Source organism: Colias philodice, chromosome 19 (genome assembly GCF_061535455.1).
Source record: "Colias philodice isolate Cphi_HAF_F1 chromosome 19, ilColPhil1 Martin Lab GWU primary, whole genome shotgun sequence".
NCBI classification, from domain to species: Eukaryota; Metazoa; Arthropoda; class Insecta; order Lepidoptera; family Pieridae; genus Colias; species Colias philodice.
In genome coordinates, this window is record NC_143104.1 from 10,159,917 (window position 1) to 10,182,722 (window position 22,806).

Sequence of the window (22,806 nt, forward strand, 5' to 3'; positions counted from 1 at the left end):
TTATAGTTTTTGAGATAGGTTGATTTAACTGTAATTTATTATATTTGCTGCTACGGAACCCTTTGTGCGCGAGCCCGACTCGCACTTGGCCGGTTTTTTTTGGTTTTCATTGACATAATATCATATCATATTTAATGTTAAAATTTACTCCGTTTTATTTGATAGCAAGTGTATTTAATTTTAATTTTAAAGTAAGCAAGTCAATTGTGTCATAATTCTAATGCAGAAATATTTGCTCTATCATAATATTTCCATGCTCTTAAGTCTAAATGAAATACCTATGAAATAATAAAATAAAGTAGGAAGTAGAGGCATATAACTTATAGGAGCTCTATCTTTTTTCGGCGATACGCTTTGTTATTTTCAAAGCGAAGGTGGCATAAATAAGTATTAAATAATAAACAAATTAATTAAAGAGGGGTGGAACTTAGCCAAGGATAATATTATAACTATAGGTAAATAGGCAGCTCACCCTTGACCCGTTCTTTCGTAGATAATAAAACCAGCCAAGTGCACGTATGACTCGCGCACCGAGGGCTCTGAAGAAACCTATTTTTTATTATATTGCAACTTTATTACTATAAATTTATGCTTTTAGCAATTTTTCCTTTATCTGTGCTATGACGTTGCTTTGTACCAAATTTCAAGACTCGGGAAGTACCCTGTAGGTTTTGATCCCTTGCGTATAACGAAATTTGTGAAAGCGGCATAAACGGCAGCATCTTTCACAGCTTCCAGGAGCTTCAAGGGACAGTAGACTTTAATATTCAATATTAATTTCAGCTTGATACCTCCACGCGTTCGTTGTCAGCCGTATCCTAGAATTTGCGAAGGCCATAATATATTTCATAGGTTGTAAAATTATACAATTTTTTTACTCATCATACGTTCATAATAACGTACCTAAGTTAAGTTTCGTTGACTGGTCATAAACGTTTTATTCATAGAACGTTGTCATAGTATGTCCTTGTAACATTTGCAAGAAGTCACTGATCCTTGTAAAACAGGTATGGAAAGCTCAATGCGAGAGATAAATAATTCCATAGGTGTGTGGAAAGAGTTTCTAATGTGATTCTAATATTGTACATGCGAAAGTACCTATATCTTACGCTTTTACGGCTAAAGCGCGTCACACACGGTGAAGATACTATAGTATTTTATCTTAAGATACTGTTAAAAAAACTGTACTGTAAAATATAACAGTATCTTAAGATAAAATATTATAGTATCTTCACCGTGTGTGACGCGCTTTAGTCAGGAATGAAAATAGTCAAAAATCCAGGATCAAAAATATTAAATAGGCGATTGACGTGCGATTGACCTTTTTGTCTTTGAAATCGCTGGACAGAACTAGTTTTTAAATTAGGCATATTATTATTTTCCTTCAGTTGCATTGACGCAAAGTGAGTGGCTTGTAAAATATGCAAATAGGAGTGCTACAACGCATAGGCCACCTAATATAATTAAATAAAGCACAAATAACAATGACTTCATGCGACGGCCATTTTACCTGAACAGATAAGCTGATAACATGCAAGTTCCTGAACAATTAAAAGCCCTGAATGCCTTTGTTGGAGTTATCACTGATCTAACAAATGCTATTTATTGTATTATATGACTCATAGTGCATATTGAATTCAAGGATTATTTAAAACAATTAGATTTATGGTGGCTATTATGTTTTAGCAATATAATCAGTTGGCATTCATGGAAGGCTTAATCCATTCATAGTAAAGACGCCTTTGTAAATTGTCTCTATATTTTATCAATTCGTCATAACTTTTGAAATATTTATGCGATTAAAATAATTCTGGAAAACACTGAAATTGCTTCCCAAAAGTACTTGCTCTGGCTGTTATCGGCTGCTGGGTATCGTCACAACTCGGAAGTCGAGAGTAGAGTCTTAGTCTCTTACAGAAGCTTTGCCATTTTGCTGATACATAATATAAAATCAGTAAGAGAATCAGATGTGAAACATGGTTACTGGATAAACGAAAACTCATACTCATAGATGAAATGCGTTTTCGAGGCTACAATTGTATGTTTTCATGACAAAATGGACAGAATTCCAGCTTATGCATAATGTTTAGAATAACTCAAACATATACAATAATAATAATTCTGGTCTCTCACATAACCCATGGATGAAAGCATAGTAAATATTATGAGAAATATGAATAGAAACATTTACATAATATTTCGCGCTAAAAATATTTATTTTGCATTATTTCCTCTTATATCCTCAACCTAACCAATAAATGATAAGAAGTTTTAATAAATAGCAAAGCGTAATGTAAATATATTTTTTTTAAGAGGGGAACTCTTTTATAATTGCAATGTTGTAATTATCGCACCAAAAAACTGGAACCAAACTAACAATTATGTAGTACAGATAAGCTAACTACAAATTAAATCAATCTGTCGTCACATTGAATTTGATATTTCTCAATGCGTGGGTTTTATACAATGTGTAATAGACCGGGAGATACTGACACAAAATTTCGAGTCATTTGTAACAGGATGGCGGTTCTACAGGGTTCTTAGTACGCAATGACAAAAAGAAAAATGATGGTGTGAACGCTGGTACCGGCGGCTTAGTCGCGTGGGCGTTAGTCGAACTCGTCGGAAAATAGCGAAAGTCAAACGATTTGTAACAGTATGGCACTTATTTTTCCTGTAAGTTTGAGGATCAACGAATATAAATACAAAATTTCAAAGATCTAGGTGTTGGAAATCTTCACTTATATAAATCACTACATAGTATAAAACACAGTCGATTTCCCTGTCCCTATGTCCTTATGTCCCTATGTCCCTTTGTACGCTTAAATCTTTGAAACTACGCAACGGATTTTGATGCGGTTTTTTTTAATAGATAGAGTGATTCAAGAGGAAGGTTTATATGTATAATAACATCCATTAAATAGTGGAGAAGTACTGTTATTTTTGAGGTTTCTAAAGTGATGTCGTAAAGAATTACATTTTTTCCGCTTACATTGCAAACGCAGGCTGAACCCTACGAGTTTTATCAAAATAATGTACTAAGTATTATACACATTGAAAAGGTCTATAGAAAAGTCCGCGATGGTATATGTCTATCTCTTATGGATAACCCACAATAACATTTTTTTGTCATTTACTTTTTACGAAAAATAATGGCTAATTTTCGATGCGATTTTAACCAATACAGCATTAATCCTTAACCAATTAAATACCTTGAATACATTGTTCGTTTAATATAGATCTATATGGCCCTTTACACCGTATGATTTAAGTGAATATTTTCGAAGATATTACAGATTTAAAAATTGCGGGACGTAGCGTTTGCGGCGGTACCGGCCGGCCGCCAGGCTATCTATACGAAGTCGGAGCGGGCCGCTATGTTTTTATATACAACGTTCACAGTTTTTCTGTAGTGTATTTAGTATCAGCATTGCACCCGTGCGAAGCCGGGGCGGGTCGCTAGTTAATAATAAATTTATTTTTCAAGTATGACAGCACTTTTTCCCCCAACTAGAAGTATGGCAAATATAATAATGGTCACATTTTATCAAATACTCTCCAAAAAGCCAAATGCAATACTGGTACAAAAAGATAGGCGAAATAAAAAAAATTTGCAGATTTTCGGCGGTATGGCGACCATTTGGAATCGTCCGAAAAGTATGGCATGGCGATTTTCGTAAATGGCTGCACGACGATGGTTACCTGTGCAAAAGTTAGCTTGGTACAAATGGTTGAATAATTGTTTTTTTTAAATCAACACATTCGCGTCGGTATGGCGGGCTGTAAGTCATACCGGAAAAGTATGGCATGACACTACCGCCTACTTCTTTTTTATGGGCTATCGGTAAATTCTAAAATTTTTGTGTTACAAATCGTTTGACTTTCGCTATTTTTCCGACGAGTTCGACTAACGCCCACGCGACTAACCCACCGGTACCAGCGTTCACACCATCATTTTTCTTTTTGTAATTGCGTACTAAGACCCCTGTAGAACCGCCATCCTGTTACAAATGACTCGAAATTTTGTGTCAGTATCTCCCGGTCTATAATGTATGAGACTAATTTACGAGACTGCAATGTTATGTTATGCTTTTAATTTTATAATTCGAGATATTGTACATGAACTGCGGAAAATCTCTTTCTTAAGCTACCGGCTAAATATGACTGAATTTTGCAAGTATGAGAATACAAAAATATAATTGAAAACGTACATGATGTAATATGTATGTATGTAATATGTTTGAATTAATTTATTACACTACCTAATACATTTTCTCACAATCAGTATAAATGACGTAAACGCAATATGCTCCGCGGTATATTATCAGTATTATTGATTCTTTTTTTCTCTTTCTAACTTACAAATAAGGTTTCATAAAGATTATATAAACATCTATAATTATAGATGAGAATTTCCAGCTTGCTTTTCATAATGTACATAGGTAAGTCACTTAACAGAATAAGCGAGGGGAATTAAAATAATTGTTACATCGAATAATTGATAATTGCTTCGCCGTACGAAATACCATGTCATAGGTATCATAGCTATAAGGAAAACAAATAATAGAATGCACCTATGTTGGTCAGCCATAAATCATAATATGGTCAATTGGATAAGTGCCGCTTCCCATAGCCTCGCGAGCGTCTTGGCCAGGTGAAGGGGCCGTAAATTGGACAAGTGATCTCGCCTTTTTGAAGTTATGTCTTGGCTTAGAAGGTTTTTAAGGTTGCCCTGCCACTACTTTATATTTCATATTGAAGTTATTCTTGCTTTAGACGGCTTTTAAGATTTCTTAATACCGCGTTGATTTGGTCTTCAGAGCGATTAATTAACGTTTTGTGATCTATATAATGGAAATTTAATTCAAATTGTATTAGATGAGAATGAAATTAAAATGTACTGTACATATGTATTATTAAATATAATAAAATTCATTATAAATATGTAACAGCAAACTTGTTCAATTGCGATAACATTTCGTTTAAAATAATATTTTATCTGGTATTGTAGAGCTGCAAATACGAGTCAGTCTGCGTCGAATTGAACATATTTTATCGTAGTTTTTAATGTGTTTGAAATAGTTTATGCATTAGTTATAATAATTAATAGTGACATTACTAATAAATAAATTATAAATGCTAATAAATTTAGTATTTACCTATTAGGAAGATTCCATTGAATAAACTTGTTCATTTGCATGTTATATGGCATCTGCTGCATAATTCTGAATATTTTTATATCATTCACTAATATCCTACTATGTTTTACGTAAGCTTTTATTATTAAACCTTTTTATTCTAATTTATTTCTTTCCAACGAGATTATTCATTATTGTAGAGCAATAGTGTAATGTTATATTTGAAGTAAGATAATTTTTTTTAACGTGATAACGTTTTTAAAATCGTTTTAGTCGGGTGACATGTTCAGAAACTTGTGTCACACCAAAACCTCACGAGCGCGATCGCAGGTATAACGAGAGAGAGACGGACCGATCTCCCGTCTCATCTCGAGCGCTGCCACCAATAAGACGTTATCACGTAAACATCTCGATCCTAAACCTACTTTACAAACAACCAATATTTTTTTTGTTATTGTACTGATATTGATATTTATTTCAAAGATTGGCAAACTTTCTACCAAATATTTATAGATACCTACCATTTTACTTTGAATAAAATTATTATTTTTTAATTAAATTAAAACGACAACTATTTTAAGATTATGTTCGGGACATATTCCATCGAATAAGTTTGCACATTTAATGCAGAAAGCCGATTCTCCGTTGTGCAATGATTGTGGTATTGTAGAAGATGTGCAGCATATTCTCTTGGAGTGTGTTCGGAACGCGCAATTTAGACAACAAAATAATGTCTTCCGCTGTATTAACAATGTCGGTTGTGTGAACAGCATTCTCACTTGTCCCTCGTCGGCAGAGGTGCGGGTGCTGGTCAGACTGACCGATGTTGGATTACAAAATTGATTGCATTGTTTACTGTAGTTTGTACTTATATTTTTTATATTTAAGTGTTGATTGTTAATGGAATTTACGGGACGACGTGGTCGCTAAGCGACAAAGTCCCTTGAAAAATAAAGAATAAAAAAAAAAAAAAAAAAAATTAAATTAAAACAGTTTCATGAAAAAACCAAGCAATATGTTAATGTGTTACTTAGGTAATCTAAAAAATAACTCTATCGTTATTCTAGAAAATAGTACATATATAAAATCCTGACCTGGTTTAATTTAATGAGTTGGTTGTTGTTTTATGAAAAAAACCCTATTTTACTTGTAGCAAAAAATGTTTAGAATACCTTTTACAAGTGTATGTAATAAAAATAACATAGAACCGTTTTGATTCAACGTTTTTTAAACCTGTAATCTCCAAAAGTTGATGTAAAAAATTCAAGAGGAGCGAATAATTGTTCCTCTAATTTTTTATCAGAATACTTCTGATTCATTTTGTTAGATGAAAATATCTTATTTATTTGAGAGTTGGTATTCGAGATTCAATCGCTCTATCATCAAGCTAGTAAACTGTAAAAGAACATAAAATGAATTTAGCAGCTGTAAAAAACACAAGGTACATACAAAATCGATGACGTGGTTCCACATTATTTGGGAACAATGGTGCTGTTGTTCTGTGAAACGTCGATGAACCGGAAATAGAAAACTATAAAAATGTTGTGACGAATAAAACACCGACACTGTAGTTAAATATTTCAGCGTCATTCTCATAAAAATGCATCTTGTCTCTACGCCGCACCAGAATCTATATGATGTTCTCTATCCCAGCTAGAAAGATTGATCACTCCCGAAACACTCTGCGCACTAAACTACATAAAATTGTTGGAACCGTATCCAAGATTTAGATTATATGTATGTATAGACGAAAGAAGAGCGAACAGATTTATTGCTAAAATGCAATGTAGGAACAAGAATTGCTCGACTTATGTGTATTATTATGGGACGGTGAGGTCTCTTCCTCAGAAGGGGACAAAAAAGTCATCAAATCACATATAGAGCCAGGGGCAAATAGTAAATAAATGTCAAAAAATGCTCAAAATCGTCTCTCGTAATTTGTGAACGTACCCTCACTTTCCTATGGCCTCCACTGAATCGAAAGTCATTTCGCAGTGCAACTATCTATGGATTAGTAAGGTTATGACCACAAGTTCCAACCAGAGAACACAACCCATATTGGAACCACTTAACCATAATATGAAAATAACCACTCCAGAATGGTATAAGTGGGCGAGTCTAATTTTAGTACGTCTAAATATATCTCCACGATGACTGTCGTCAGTCTGAATGGGCTTTACTTTACTGTGATTCAAATGCTTCTTTCATTAATTTTGCATCCAAACCTGAGCTGATGATGAGAAAGACATTTATGCATTTCTTTAGTACGTTCTGATGCAGAAACAATTGAGACTTGATGGATTTTAACTTCAGAGGTGTTAGGCCTTTTGTCAAAAGTGGCGACGATATTGATTATGGTTGCATTTTAGAACTAGAGGATAGAATTAGTTGTGTTTTTGTTTAGCTATCTCTCCACACAAATCCTAAAGATTTAATTGCTTGTACTTGAGATTCTTGCTAAATTGGCTCTCTTCTCTTTGATACTTAGTTTGCTTTTAGATGCTATACGTATTTTAGCTATCCTATTGCAATTGTTTCTGTACACTAAGCTTTAAAAGGCACGTGTAATATTTTATGCCAGGCATTAATTTTGTCACAGTGGATTAACCTTCAGGGTCAGACGGGCTCTAAATAATTTCCTTTGCGATCAATCGAATAGGGGAAGATGTTGTTAAGCATGATAATTTGCGTTCATTGATGGACGTTGGTCTCTAATTTGTCGGTGAACTTCATAGAGATTTTAATTTTGTTTTCCGTTACAATGATCGTGTACCTTTGATCTAGGTTATATTTTTATGGCGTGTCAAATGCTTCCTGGGTTATGAAAATAACAATTATTACTTTAGGAGGGATTAGGGCTCTTACCTTACACCACCCACCATCATCGATAAAAAAAAAACTCGCATAAAAAAATTTATGGTACGACAATTTTTGTCATACTTACATGTAAAGAAACATAGTAAATACATTGCCTTCTTTGAAGCCCTTCGAGAGATTTCTAAGGCCCCTCGTATCCCGTTATAAAAGGTGGCGGACGTACTGTATGTAATCATTTATTAGCTTTTAATATCGATTTGGTCACGCTTCGTGATGTGACTATAGATTAAGATGATTCATTTTATTAGGCCGTAGTGGGCCTAGTATCATTTATATTGGCTATAGATTTATAGTGATTGTTTATGTTTATAATTAAATTAATATTGTGTTAATATAACGACAGGTGCCAAAGTACATACTTAATAAAAAGTGGTTAAAAATGTCAAATGTAGAGTCTTTCTCAAAATATACATAATAAATTAAGCGCTATAAAAGGAAAATGCTTGGTTCTAGGAAATTACATTTGGCGCAGATAGAATTTTAATGAAATCAATTCAAATGTATCAAATTAGCATAAAATCCATTCACAACCAGGGTTCGCTATTGAATCCCCCCCATCAGTTCCAAGCCTTGTCGTGGCCGGGGGGGCTCAGTAGCTCGGAGTGCACTGTGTACTCTGGGTGAAGCTAATTGGACGCGGAGGGGCTGAACGGCCGGTCTGTCGTCTGACGACTCGATTGGCTCGACGGCCAGGGATCCATATAGCTGGCTGGCTGGCTTGAAGGCCGGCTGGCCGAGCTGGCTGGAACCGGCTGGTCACACCGGCTGCCTCGCAGGCTGGCTGAAACCGGCTGCTCCACCGGTTGGCTGGCCGGCTGCCTTGGGCGGCGGCTGGCTGGCTTGTTGTCACCGGCTGGTTGTCCGGCTGTCTGGCTGGCTGGCTGGATGGCCGGCTAGCTAGCTAGGGTCCTCCGGGGGGCCAGGTTTGGCTCAGGTGCCGTTGCGGTGCGGCGATGGATGGCGGCCAGCGGTCGCGGCCTGGCGATTTGGCTGGGAAAAAATGAGGTTGGAAGGTCGATCGGGGCTCGTTTGGGACTCGTTCCGACTGACTGGCAGGGGGCCGCGCTTTTGCGGCGGCGGATGGCGGCCAGAGGCCGCGCGTGTTGTGTTTGTTGGTAGTCTGACTACCAACAAAGCAGGGGGCGGGATCCCGACACGTCACTTTGGTGACATGCGGTGACTCCTGTAGGTGGGTGTGGGGCGGCGGCTGTCCTGCGACAGCCGTCTGCCAACTCGTAATCCGGTCCGTGGGGCCGGACCGAGGGCCGCCACCTCTGGTGTGAGGTGGGGGCTGCGAGGGAAACCTCTATAAAAGTGCGCCGGAGGGTCCTTCGACGCGTGAAACACGTTTCGTAGGGCCTTTCGGCGCGCGCCCTCCGGCCGGTCGGTGCTGGGGTCGGGGGTTTGGGGAACGCCGATGATGGAACGGGGAACAATCCATCGTCGGCGAGTGGGTGGCGTGAGCTCGTGTTCCAGCTTGCGCCGCCTCGTGGTGGGTAATTTGGTGGAGGGCCTGGAAACAGGCAATTCGCGGAGGGCCTGGAAACGGGCAACTGCTGGGCGGGACATGCGGAAGATTGCGATAGTGTCCCCGCATCCCGTCTAAAGCAGCGCGTTGGTACACAGTGGGGTTTTAGTCGGTAGGAATCCGACATAACCCACGGCTCCTTCCCCGGGAGCCGTGGGTATCTTAGGTAAGATTTCCCCACTTAAAAAAAAAAAAAAAAAAAAAAAAAAAAAAAAAAAAAAAAAAAAAAAAAGGGTTCGCTATTGAATAAAGTATGAAAAATAAAATAAAATATGAGCCATTTATGTAAAGATAAGCCTTCATTATGTGTTTATCACCTATTTAACTGAATTTACTACGCTTATGAACGTTGTATGTATTTTAAAATAATATGTCCCTAGGCATTTTTTAAACACGTTAGCGATACGTGACCGGAACGATTTAGGAATTCGTGCGGAGTGTTTTAACAGTTTTTAGTTATATGTCATGTGTAGGTACGGTGCGTGGGGAAGCCGTAATGTTGACGTAGTCAAGGATTTTTGTTACCAATAACTATAGATATTATTTTGTAACACCATGGATGTTATATATCCTTACTTACCGAAGTATAAATAGTGAAAAATTATTCAAAAATATGCCCTTGTAATATCCCTCTTGTCATGGGATCTGTAGTAAACCCAGCATCCCATTAATGTATGCCCAGAGACTACACTATAAAATTTTAGAACATATGACATAGCTTATATTATTGGATCTCAATAACGGATATTTTTTACGCACTAAACAATTTTTTTTTCATGCTCTGTAAACACACCTGCCGATAATGGCCGTTTCCCCTAACGCTAAAAGGTGTCGTTCTTGTATGATTTCTGTAACATAAGTACATATAACTATGGACAGGTAAGTAATTGGGCAGATGCGGTAAAAGCAACAAGCCACCTTTCAATTGTTTGGGCATGTTATAGTCATGGGGATATGTTTCGTTGCGGCACTTTATATAGTAGAACTATTATTATCTCGGTACTGGTCTTTCGCAAACTGTAAGTGGAGCCGAAGCTATTGATGTTTACAATACGAATAAAATGAAAACTGGTAATACGACGCCAGCCGGCTATACCTGTGTTCATTATAGAAATACCTTCAAGGGCAGTCTCCTGGGCTATTATGATCTCTGGGAGTGTTAATGACGAAATATTATAACATTTGCAGTATTTCTGTAAGAGCATATATTATGTATTGGTACATCTTTAGTGAACGGTGACCTCAAATATTAGTTCAATGACCATGTGGATTTGGGTTATGTTACGGACTTGGTCTGATTTGTTCTGGGAACACTATCTAACTATACACTTTATTATCTTGTTTCGCATGAAACTGGGCGCCGATTTTGTGAACTTGAACCCTGAAGTATAGATATATATACATAATTGGTATACGTATATACAGGAATATTATTTCTGCAAATAATAATGCAGCTGGAATAATAGATGCAATCTTTTTTACGTCGCAATTTTTTTGAATACTAACACCCCTGAGAATTCGCTCCCAATGGGAATACATTGCCATTTATAAAAGAAAAGTCGCAGATGTCACATCGCTAATAATATTAAAAATATCTGAACAATTTATTCATTTCTTCTAATACTGGTAACGCCAATATAATTAAAATAGTAAATGTAGAAATTAAACGTTTATTGTTTGTGGTGTGTTCCTTCATCCTTCCCTACATACGAGCACAACCAATCATCGCGTGGTCACTAACCACGTGACACGTCCAATAAGACGTGAACGCGACGTTCGTGTCGCGGCTGTCAGTCGGGTTCGCTCCGTGCCTTCGCGAGGTTCGGGACTCGGCCACCGCCGGAGAGCTTCCACGAGGCTCTCTAGATCATCAGGCATTGTGCCCTTGTAACACCACCGGGGTATCCCGTGCCCCGGCCCTTGGTCGCGCTCACCGCCGCGTGTGTGTTTGTGTGGAGTGTGGGACTGGACGCCGTTCTTGCCCGCCGCGAGCTGGAGGACCCTGACCGCGTGGCGGCGCGTGTGTTCTGGACGCTACTCCCTCCGACGAGGTACGTGCCGTATGATCCTGTCTATCCCTCTTTGCGAACACCACGTAGATCTAAATACAGTCCACTTTCATATCGAGAATATATTTACGTATATTTTTATATTGGCGCGACCATTGAGTGGTCACTTCGAGCAGGATAATACCTGATGATTCCACCGCCCTTATTAGGATACTCATTGTGTAGGACCTAATAAGCGATTAGTAGTATCTTCAATGCGAAATACTATTTAATATACCGCATATAATAGAACGACAATGCGTCTTCTACTATTCATATAAAATATATTTTAAACCCGCCCTTATTAGGATACTCATTGTAGGCCCTAATAAGCGATTTAATAGTACATTCATTGTGAAATAACTATAATATACCGCATAGATCGACATTGCGTCATCTATTATTTTTTGCTTAAAATATATTTTATTCCGCCCGTAACATTAAGTTACGCGTATATTATTATTAAAATAGTTAATTAAAACTATATTCATATCGTTTATCCGCAGTTATAACGCTAAAATCATTATAAATCGAACATATTTCATCATATTTATTTATCCGCTACCCGCGTTCGAAATTTATAACGTTATCTAGGTCATTCCGCGATCCGCTGTTATAATCCGACCATATTGAAAATTCATACTCGGTTCATATTACGCTTGCGTCGCTGACCTACTTTATTTAGTCGTATTACTTGTTATTGTAACTTGTATTGTAACATTCTCTGTTTGAATATATACTTTTGTTATTAAAAATGCCGCCTAAGAAAATGACTAAGTTACCTGATAGTGACGCTTCGGATGTTAATGATTCGGAAGATATAAATGATTCGCAGTTATCCATGTTATTAGCTAAACGCGAAATTATATTCGAAATGGTGCAAAGAATTTATGATTTGTCCTTGAACATTCAAAACAACGCTGCGCTTATGGAAAGTTTCCTTGACGAGTCCGCGCAGGTAGAATCATTACGCGATGATTATAAACAGTGTTTAGACGAATACAATACTCGCTTATTATTATTAACACCTACCGCGAAACCTGATTATAAAAGCCTCGTTGCATTCGAGTCTTTATATAGCAGGATTAAAAGAATTAAATCGCAATATTCGCAACCAAGTCCGTCACACGGAGATATTAATAATTTGCATAAAAATAGGCCTAAATTACCGCCTATCGAATTAGTACCATTTTCGGGTGATATTCGCTCATTTCCGCTGTTTCTTTCGAATTTTGAATCAGTTGTTCATAACAATCCCGGCCTTACAGATGCCGAGCGTTTATATTATTTACTAGGTAAATTAACGGGGAAGGCCACAACTGTTATAGCTGGTATAACCCCCTCCGCTGAAAATTATAATTTAATATTACAAACTTTAAAAGATAAATATGATGATAAACGTATGTTGGTTTCCGCGTATTTAAATCAAATGTTTGATTTTAAACCTTTGCATTCTCCGTCCGCAACAAACTTTGATTTATTTACTGATAACTTTATTAGCGCAGTGCGCGCCTTACAAAATATAAAGTTAGATAATATTACAGATTTAATGATTGTTCATATCGCGTTGAAGAAGTTAGACTCAGATACTGTTCGCGCTTTTGAGACTAAGTTTGGTAGTGAAATGCCTACCTTTGATAATTTAGTTCAATTTATTCAAACTCGTGCGAAGGTATTAGAACGCATTCATCCTTCCACAAATTCGGGAATAAATAAACCGCCTCGAAAGAATAATTATAACCGCAGTTTAAATAATACTTCTTCCGCACCGCCTAAGGGTCTCAGCACACATATGGGATCGGAAAGGGATCGTCACCGTATCGCCTCGAGCCGTTCAGAATGGTTTGTATTAAACTCCCTACTGCAACGCACACTAATCGGAATAATAACGTAATCGCCTCGCCTCGGAACAGGCTCCGAACTTGAATTCCCGCGCTTACGGCTCATCGTCCCCGCGCTTACGTTTCTCCGTCCCCGCGCTTACGTCTCTCCGTACCCGAGCTCACATCTCTTTGTCCACCCTTTCCCCTTTCCCCTCCCGCGACTTGCCTGCTAAAGACGCCGCCATTCGCAAGGAGTATTTCATTCGTGTTGCGCGTATGTTTTATTTAAAATTTTAAGTTCGATTCAAACACAAAATAACGATGCAAAGGGAGAAACTTATTGAAGAAGTGAGAAAATATCCATATTTATATGACTTAAGTGATGCTAAATACAGCAATACTATAAAAAAGGACGAGGCTTGGAAACAAATAAGTATTACTTTAAAGCAATCTGGTAAGTACCTACTCCTATTTAATTATTTATTTAATGTTTTTCGCGTATGTAGGTATGTATGGGAAATAAAACAGTTGTGATTAATATAATTATAATGAAAAATTTAACTGGAATATCCATTAAGAATTAACATTAATATTTAAAGCTAAAAGCTACTGCCATGGAACTCGTCCGGTAGAAGTTTGAAAATATGTTTTGAACTTTTCACGTACATTAAAAGCGGTAGCCATATGGGCACCACTAATACTTGGTAATTGACTTAACAATCGGTCTTCGCCGAATTCAACTGTAATGTCCTGTTCTGTTCTGTTCGGTTCCTGTAAATTCATCTCAATGTTATATGTCCTCATCATATTGTGTAAAATGCAAGTTGTTAATACCACTTTATCTACAAACTTTGGATGCAATTTAATATTTTTGTTGTAAATCGCAAATTTTTGATATAAAATTCCAAAAGCGTTTTCAACTACCCTTCTAGCTCGTGATAAGCGGTAATTATATTGCCGTTCAGGATCTGATAGTCTCCGTGTATTTGAGCGAGGATATGGTCTTAATAAATATGTCTTCAATGGAAATGCCTCGTCTCCCACAAATACATGTGGCATTGCATGATTAGTTCCTGGTAATGGTTTGTCACATGGAATATTGAATGTGTTTCTTTCAAGTGCCTTTCCAAATGTAGATGATGAATAGATTCCGCCATCGCTGTTTTTTCCATAGGCTCCTACATCAACCGCTATGAATCTGTATTCAGGATCAACTATAGCTAACAAAACAATAGAAAATGTTTTTTTATAGTTAAAAAACAACGATCCACTATTGGGAGGTGCAATTATATTTACATGTTTGCCGTCAATGGCGCCTATGCAATTCGGAAAGTTCCATTTATTTTTAAATCCTTCTTCGATTCCTTGCCATGTGGCTGTAGTTGGTTGAGGTATATGAATTGGCATTAATTTATTTATTATTGCATTGCACACATCTATTACTATCAAACGAATAGTTGATTCTCCTAAACGGAAGCTCGATGATAAATTAGTAAATGTAGATCCAGTTATAAAGTACCTGCAACAATAAATGTATATTTAATATACGTTTTATAATACGTGTATATGTTTATGTGAATGTGTGTGTACGTACTCCCTTTCACACATACATGTGTAACTACATGCGCTTGATATAGTTAACCATGATTTATTTTATTTCAGAATCTGAGTGCAAGAAAACTTGGTTAAATCTTAGAGAGTCTCACCGACGAGCTATGAAGAAGCGTAAAACTAAAAGTGGTCAGGCAGCCCCGACGACGAAAAAGTGGACCTTTGAAGATGAAATGAGTTTTTTAGTACCTCATTACAAAGAAAGAAATACGATCTCTTCGGTTGATGATGATGACGGTTCAGATATTAGCAGTTTCTTGGGTAATGATGATTCACAGAACTCAATAAACATAATTCAGTCTCCAGAAAACTTACAAGCGGAAACTACTCCACTTTCGCCGCGTCCTGAGTCTTCTGCATCTTCAGTTGCATCCAAAATTTCAAAAAAAAAAAAACTTAATATTGAAAAAAATTCAGCGTCACAAACTTTAATGAAATATTTATTAAATCACAACGAAACCAAAAAAGAAGATGAGATAGATACATTTTTTAAGAGCATTGCGGCAACGGTTAAAAAATTTTCAGAATATAACCAAGCTGTTATGAAAAGTAAAATATATAATGCAGTTTCGGAAATGGAGTTAAAAGAAATCGCAGAGAAACAAAGCTATTATAGTTATCGCAACCCTTACATTCCCCAAAGAGAAGATGACATGCCTCGAGGTTATACCACTCTAAATAACATTAGCCACGAGATACAATCAACATCTGGCGCTTCAAACATTCATGATTTTAATATTTCAAACTTAGAAGAAAATGGCGCGTCAAATGCTGACGATCTTGATACTTCAAACAATCTTTAATTTATACAATGATTGTATTTTTGTTGTGGCGCTATTTTTGTTTAATTGCCATAATTTTTGGATTTAATAATATAGTTTTGTATAATAAAAAAATATGTGATTTATGGGTATTTTTTTTTACCTAAACTACAAAAAAGTTGCATTTACTAAAATACTTTACGCAATCACACAAAATATATACACACATACACCAGACATAAAACGTACATCCCCTGTGCACACCTGATCGCAAATGAGGGTTGCGTTCCAAAAGAAATATTTTTTATCGACAGAGGATAAAAATTAATCTATCTTGTAGTTTCGGAACCGAGTATTTTTTTTGTACACTTAAAAAAAAGAACAATAGAGATAATACAAACATTAAAATTATAGTACAAATATTTATGTAGACCAGATTAAAAATTCCAAAATCAAATGCAATTTCTCACCTTAACGTTACAGCTAGTTTTTCTTCGGGCGATATTGTTTCTCTGAATGTTGTATTCTTCTTCCTTATACATTCATCTATAGACTGCAATATGTTATAAAAGAGATATTTCGGCATATGAAAATAAATATAAAATTTCTCTTCATCATCCATCAAATGTTTTTTTATAGTCCGAAATTCCCCTTCAGTACTCCTTGCTTTATTCATACTGTGTACCCAATATCTTTTTCTTTTTTTCTTGCTATTTTCTTTTTCCTCTTCATCAAGTGCTATGGCTATGATAGCCAACTCACGTATTGTAAACCAAGACATAACCGTGCGCTACACTTAACGTTTGGATTCAAACTGATCTGGTGCCAACCAGGTCAGCCAGGGGCCGGCGAGGCGTAAGCGCGGTGTCGCCTAGCCGTAGCCGAGTTGACGTACAGGCGCTGCTGATACGCTTTCGTTATGTGCATACGGTAGGTTGACGCCTGGTTGACAGCGAGGCGAAAGGCGTTACGGTTACGATCCCTTTCCGATCCCATATGTGTGCTGAGACCCTAAGACGTATCAGTCTTACGTAACAACAGCTGATTCCGCTTATAGTTGTCTTTGTAAAAATATTACGCATCAACATTTATATAAATGTTCGAGTTTTCATAAAATGAGTCCGCAGGAACGTTTGAAATACGTAAAGGATAGAAACGCGTGTATAAATTGTCTCAGTATAAAACATCGAGTTTCTAGTTGTTCGTCGAATTTTAATTGTCGCATTTGTAAATTAAAACATCATACAATGTTACATTTGAAACGCGAATCTTCCATTCCCGCGCCTGCGTCTCACCCCCCGCCGCGCAGCACACCGCCGTTGCCTGCGCCGTCACCGCCGTCGGGCGAGTGCGTCCGCTCCGACATTGCGCTATGTACCGCTAGCTATACAGCTGATACTGATAACGCATTTCAATGCAACGCGCCCGCGAATAAACAACATACTATTTTATTATCAACCGCTGAAGTCGTATCTTATAATTGTAAAGGCGAACGGCTTGTTATTCGCGCGCTTTTAGATTCCGCTTCGCAAAGTCACTTCATTACGAATGAATGTTGTGAACGTTTAGGTATTAAACCGCAGAAAACCGAACGTACTATTATTAAGGGGTTCGGTGGTTCAGAAAAAATTATAAATAGTAATTCCGTAAATATAAAATTTTATTCGCGTCTTGACAACAACATATCTTTTAATATATCACCGCTAGTTGTTGATCATGTTACGGATTTATTACCTACCGCTATTATAGACACTTCTGTCTTATCGCATATTTCGCATTTACCGCTCGCAGATGAGAGTTTTGGTACGCCAAATAAAATCGATTTATTAATCGGTGCTTCTCTGTTCCCTCATCTGCTTCTCCCCGACGTAGTTCATGCATCTCGTGACTCGTCGGCGCCCGCTGCATTGCGCACGGTGTTAGGCTATGTAATAATGGGTTCAGTACCCACCATACCTAACATACATAAACCGCCCTTGACGTGTTGTCACGTTCAAGAGACCGCCGCTATTGACTCATTAGTCAGGCGTTTCTGGGAGCTCGAGGAGCTTCCTACCGCACCGCCCGTTCAACATCCCGATGATGTTGAATGTGAAGAATATTATAAATTAACTACAACCCGCGACCCCGTGAGTGGCAGATATATCGTTTCGCTTCCATTTAAGGATGATTTCTACACTCTCGGTGACTCATTTAAATATTGCCCGCAAACGTTTCATGTGCCTCGAAAGAAAGCTTCAAGCTTCACCTAAATTAAGGTTGGCATATGATGACGTCATAAAAGATTATCTAACGAAAAATTATGTTTCACCCGCGCCTCCGTATGATCCGCGTGACCCTACACCTATTTATATTATACCGCATCACGCTGTTCTGCGCGAGGATAAATCGTCGACTAAGCTGCGCATGGTTTTAGATGCTAGCATGCCAACTTCTGGAAGCCAGCGTTCGTTGAATGACCTTCTGCATGTTGGGCCGAATTTACAAGGCAATTTGTTTACAATAATTTTAGGTTTTCGTCTCCACGAGATTGCCATGACCGCCGATTGCCGCCAACAATTTCTGCAGATTTTCGTGCGTGAGTTTAATCGTCGTTTTCAATGTTTTTTATATCGTTTCAGCCCGCAGGATCCGCTACTTCTTTATCAATTTAATCGAGTTTGCTTCGGCATCAAGTCTAGTCCTTATCATGCACTGCGCACGGTAAGACAGCTCGTAGAAGATGACGGCGCGAAATATCCGCTCGCGAGTGGCATTGCGTCTTCCTCGTTGTATATGGATGATATCGCCTTCTCTATTCTCACGGAATGTGAAGCAGTTTCCGCGTCGCAGCCGCTCATCGATTTGTTTAAGGGAGCTCAGTGGGATCTAGTTAAATGGAATAGTAATAGTAAAAATGTGTTAGATAATCTTCCCGCTTCGCACAAACTTTTACCCTCCGCGGTAGAGTTTGATAAGACCGTGCAACATAAATTACTTGTTCTGCATTGGTCTACTGTTCATGATTGTTTTTATTTTAAAATAACCGCATCCGCCGATGTGATGTGCACTAAGCACTCCATCTTGTCAATTACCGCCCGTCTGTGGGACATGATGGGCTTCGCTGCTCCCACAGTCGCGTATAATATCCCATCAGATAATTTCTACCATGTTTCTGGTATTGAAATTCCCGCTGTCATTCTTTCGCGTGGTATTACGCCACAAAATCTCGTACCGCACCCTCTGTGGTTCCACGGACCCCAGTGGGCTCGTTCGGACCCATCTGAATGGCCTCTTAGGAGTCTCAATGGTGAATCTATTGCAGACATTCCCGAACGAAAATTATTAGCGCACACTGTGTGCCCGCCTATAAAGCATTGCGCTTTATACGATACCGCCCTTCGCGTCTCGTCGCGTCGTGTATTTTATATTTATAGGTTCCTTATATTATTAACCCGCCGCGGTGTTATGATGACCGTAGAGGAACCTAATTTCGCTGAGAATAAAATTATTCCCGCCCTGCAAAATAAATATTTTGCAGAGGAGTATTATAATATACTCTATTATAAATTTTATTCGCAGGCTCTCAACCGCTTGAGGCCTTTTATTCGCAACAGACTTATCCTCATCGGACGTCTAAGCGATTCCGCCCTGGAATATGCACATAAGCATCCAGTGATATTACCGCGCAATGATCACATAATTATCATGATCATTGACTATTATCATATTAAATATATGAATACCATAACGCATTTGTTTCGTGTTATTTTAATTACCGCGCTTTTACTAGCATTACCCGCGCCTCAAGTCAAATCTGATCACGTCAGTTTGCTTGATAGGCATTCGCTACTGGACAAGTTAGTTCAGTCGTTTTGGAAACGTTGGAGAATGGAAAACTTACACGGTTTGCAGGTTAGGCAGAAATGGAATACGCCTTCGACACCTATTACTCCTGGAACGGTCGTGGTTGTAATAAATGATAATGCACCGCCCCTAACCTGGCCTTTAGCCGTCGTAGAGAAAGTACATCCTTCAAAGGACGACGTCGCGCGCGTTTGTACAGTTAGAACCGCCAAGGGAACTTACCTTCGCCCGGTCGTTCGTTTATGTCCGCTTCCAAGACAATAGTTATATCGCATTACTATATTACCGCAGTTAGTTAAGCTTAATTTTAAGTTTTGCACTGCTTTCGTTTATAATTTCTTAGTTATAATACCGCCGTGACTTTAGGAATTTTTTATACCCCGCTCGCTTTACGCGATCCTAGAGTCATAGAATTTGTTAGTTGTAATACCGCCGTGACTTTAGGAATTTATATACCCCGCTCGCATTACGCGATCCTAGAGTCATAGAATTTGTTAGTTATATTTCCGCCGTGACTTTTAGGACTTTTTATTATACCGCTCGCATTTTGCGCTCCTAGAGCCATAGAACTTGTTATTTATATTACCGCCGTGGCTCTTAGGACTTTTATCAACCCGCGCGCATTATGCGATCCTAGAGTCATAGTTTTTCGCTGTATCTTATGATTGGTTTTAAATGGTGACCCATTTAGGGCGGGTGGATATGGTAACGCCAATATAATTAAAATAGTAAATGTAGAAATTAAACGTTTATTGTTTGTGGTGTGTTCCTTCATCCTTCCCTACATACGAGCACAACCAATCATCGCGTGGTCACTAACCACGTGACACGTCCAATAAGACGTGAACGCGACGTTCGTGTCGCGGCTGTCAGTCGGGTTCGCTCCGTGCCTTCGCGAGGTTCGGGACTCGGCCACCGCCGGAGAGCTTCCACGAGGCTCTCTAGATCATCAGGCATTGTGCCCTTGTAACACCACCGGGGTATCCCGTGCCCCGGCCCTTGGTCGCGCTCACCGCCGCGTGTGTGTTTGTGTGGAGTGTGGGACTGGACGCCGTTCTTGCCCGCCGCGAGCTGGAGGACCCTGACCGCGTGGCGGCGCGTGTGTTCTGGACGCTACTCCCTCCGACGAGGTACGTGCCGTATGATCCTGTCTATCCCTCTTTGCGAACACCACGTAGATCTAAATACAGTCCACTTTCATATCGAGAATATATTTACGTATATTTTTATATTGGCGCGACCAAATACCATTTGCCGAATTTGCTGTCTACGTGATTCTGCAAATAGTAATAAACACGTGGACACCCTTATTTGAGTTGAAATGTGTTTCGATTTGGCAAAAGTCAGGGCGACATTAATTGAACTAAATTAACATTTGTAATTCTCGTCATTATTACTATCTTAACTAAGCATAAAGGGATTAGATTTGACTGGCATTTTTTTTACTTTGTGTTTGTTGAAATTAAAACCATATCGATTTAAAAATATTCCACTCTACAAGGTACATTACGAGTCATGTAGGCTGTTCAATGGAAAACTGCGGGTAAAAACTGCGGGGCGAAAACAAGTTATGTAAAGTTGCAATGAAGTTATTGACCTATGGGTTTGAAGATTACTCAAAATTCAAAACTGTTAAATTTTTCCACGCTTTTATGACCACCTATTTTTTTGGATTTGAATCACGAAATTGTTAAGATATAATATTAACTTTGGTATTTTTGTTTAGATGGAGGCAAAACAAGAGGAGGGTTCTGAATCTGACGGATCTGGTATGGACAGCGACGATCCTCTCACAACGACCGATACTAAATATGGAAAAAGTTTCAGGTAAGTTACATTATTTGACGACGTGTTTTTTTTACGCAATCGGAAAAGTATATATATTTAGGGCATTATAATTTTGGGGCGCTAAATCTAAGTAATTGTTAGCTCGTTCCCGCCTTTTAATTATGCATAATACCTACAAATTGCAAAGCTTATCATAGAAGTAGTAAACCGTTAACGTAGAAAATTAATGACTTAGATTTGTTTCTGCCTTGTTAGATTGTGATATCGAATGTTAATTTTCATAAGTTATTATATATATCAATATTGTATTACAAAAAATATTTACGTAAGTATATCTCACAAGAAGTGATCAATCTTACTCATCAATAGAACAACTTCGATCTCTAACAATGATTTAAATTAAAAGAAGTATGACGATGTTTTGTCAATTGTTAAATAATAATTAATTAATCGTTAGCATTGAAGTTATCAATTATGTTCGTACACGTGTGTGACGGCATAATTGAATAAGCGGGTCCACACAGAGCGAGCAGCATCGCGAAGCAATTGAAAGAAAGAAAAACATTTCATCCAACAGACAGAAAAAAAAACAAAATAAATTGCAACAGACAAAATAAATAAAAATAGGAACAATAAGAAATATCCGCTATATTAATATTATACATAGCTCTGTATAAGTGCACATGGCACGGTCGAGGAAAAAAACGTGTGTCCACATTTTCCTCGGCCGAGTCACGTCCACACTGATCGAGCCGCTGTTGCAGCAATTGCTTCGCGAGGCTGCTCGCTCTGTGTAGACCCGCCTAATGGGAACTGTGATCAAATACATAATGTATGAGTACCATGGGCTTTCGATGACATACTTTTATAGGTACTTAATCTACGTCATTCTATTAAAATTTGTTATTTATGAACGTGATAATAGATGTCGTGAAGAAATTATGATGTGTTGATAAATCTATTTCTCAATTGTTACTTATATTCAATTGTGTTTTGAATGTATGGGTGGAAAAGTTTTGCGGTCTAGGTACCAGCCCATATTTCGGAATATTAAATTATCTCGTTCATTCAAACAGCGACGTTAATTAGTATTGCTGGCTGATAGATGAGTGAATATAGACATGCCATGATTTCGTGAGATTGAGTAACCCTCAACTTTATAAAATGGGCAGATAAGGTGGTCACGAATAAAATAGATGCTACTAAAGTTTTACCCGAAATACTATACAATTATCACAGTCATGTCAGGTCAATATATCGTGTTATGCGAACTCACGATTTGTACAGAAATCCTTGAATTTTCATGAAATAGACTAAACTTTATTGTCTATAGGATGACAGCTTGCGTGGTGCCCACGATGTGCATTCAAATAATTATTTTTTATT

General features: G+C 38.0%; 2 protein-coding genes across 2 annotated transcripts in view; both read left to right on the forward strand.

Annotated features, from left to right (window-relative positions):
- Ncc69 (sodium chloride cotransporter 69) overlaps nucleotides 1-22,806 on the forward strand; it is a 52,363-nt gene that overhangs the window by 1,750 nt on the left and 27,807 nt on the right. The window contains exon 2 of the mRNA XM_089707172.1: nucleotides 21,359-21,459. Within this exon, the coding sequence (XP_089563298.1) occupies nucleotides 21,359-21,459 (101 nt within the window). The remainder of the gene's footprint in view (nucleotides 1-21,358; nucleotides 21,460-22,806) is intronic.
- Nucleotides 13,367-15,930, forward strand: LOC149480161 (uncharacterized). Its single transcript, XM_089707491.1, has 2 exons — nucleotides 13,367-13,868; nucleotides 15,077-15,930. Exons 1-2 carry the CDS (start codon nucleotides 13,736-13,738, stop codon nucleotides 15,826-15,828), a joined length of 885 nt encoding a protein of 294 aa, XP_089563617.1. The 5' UTR covers nucleotides 13,367-13,735; the 3' UTR covers nucleotides 15,829-15,930.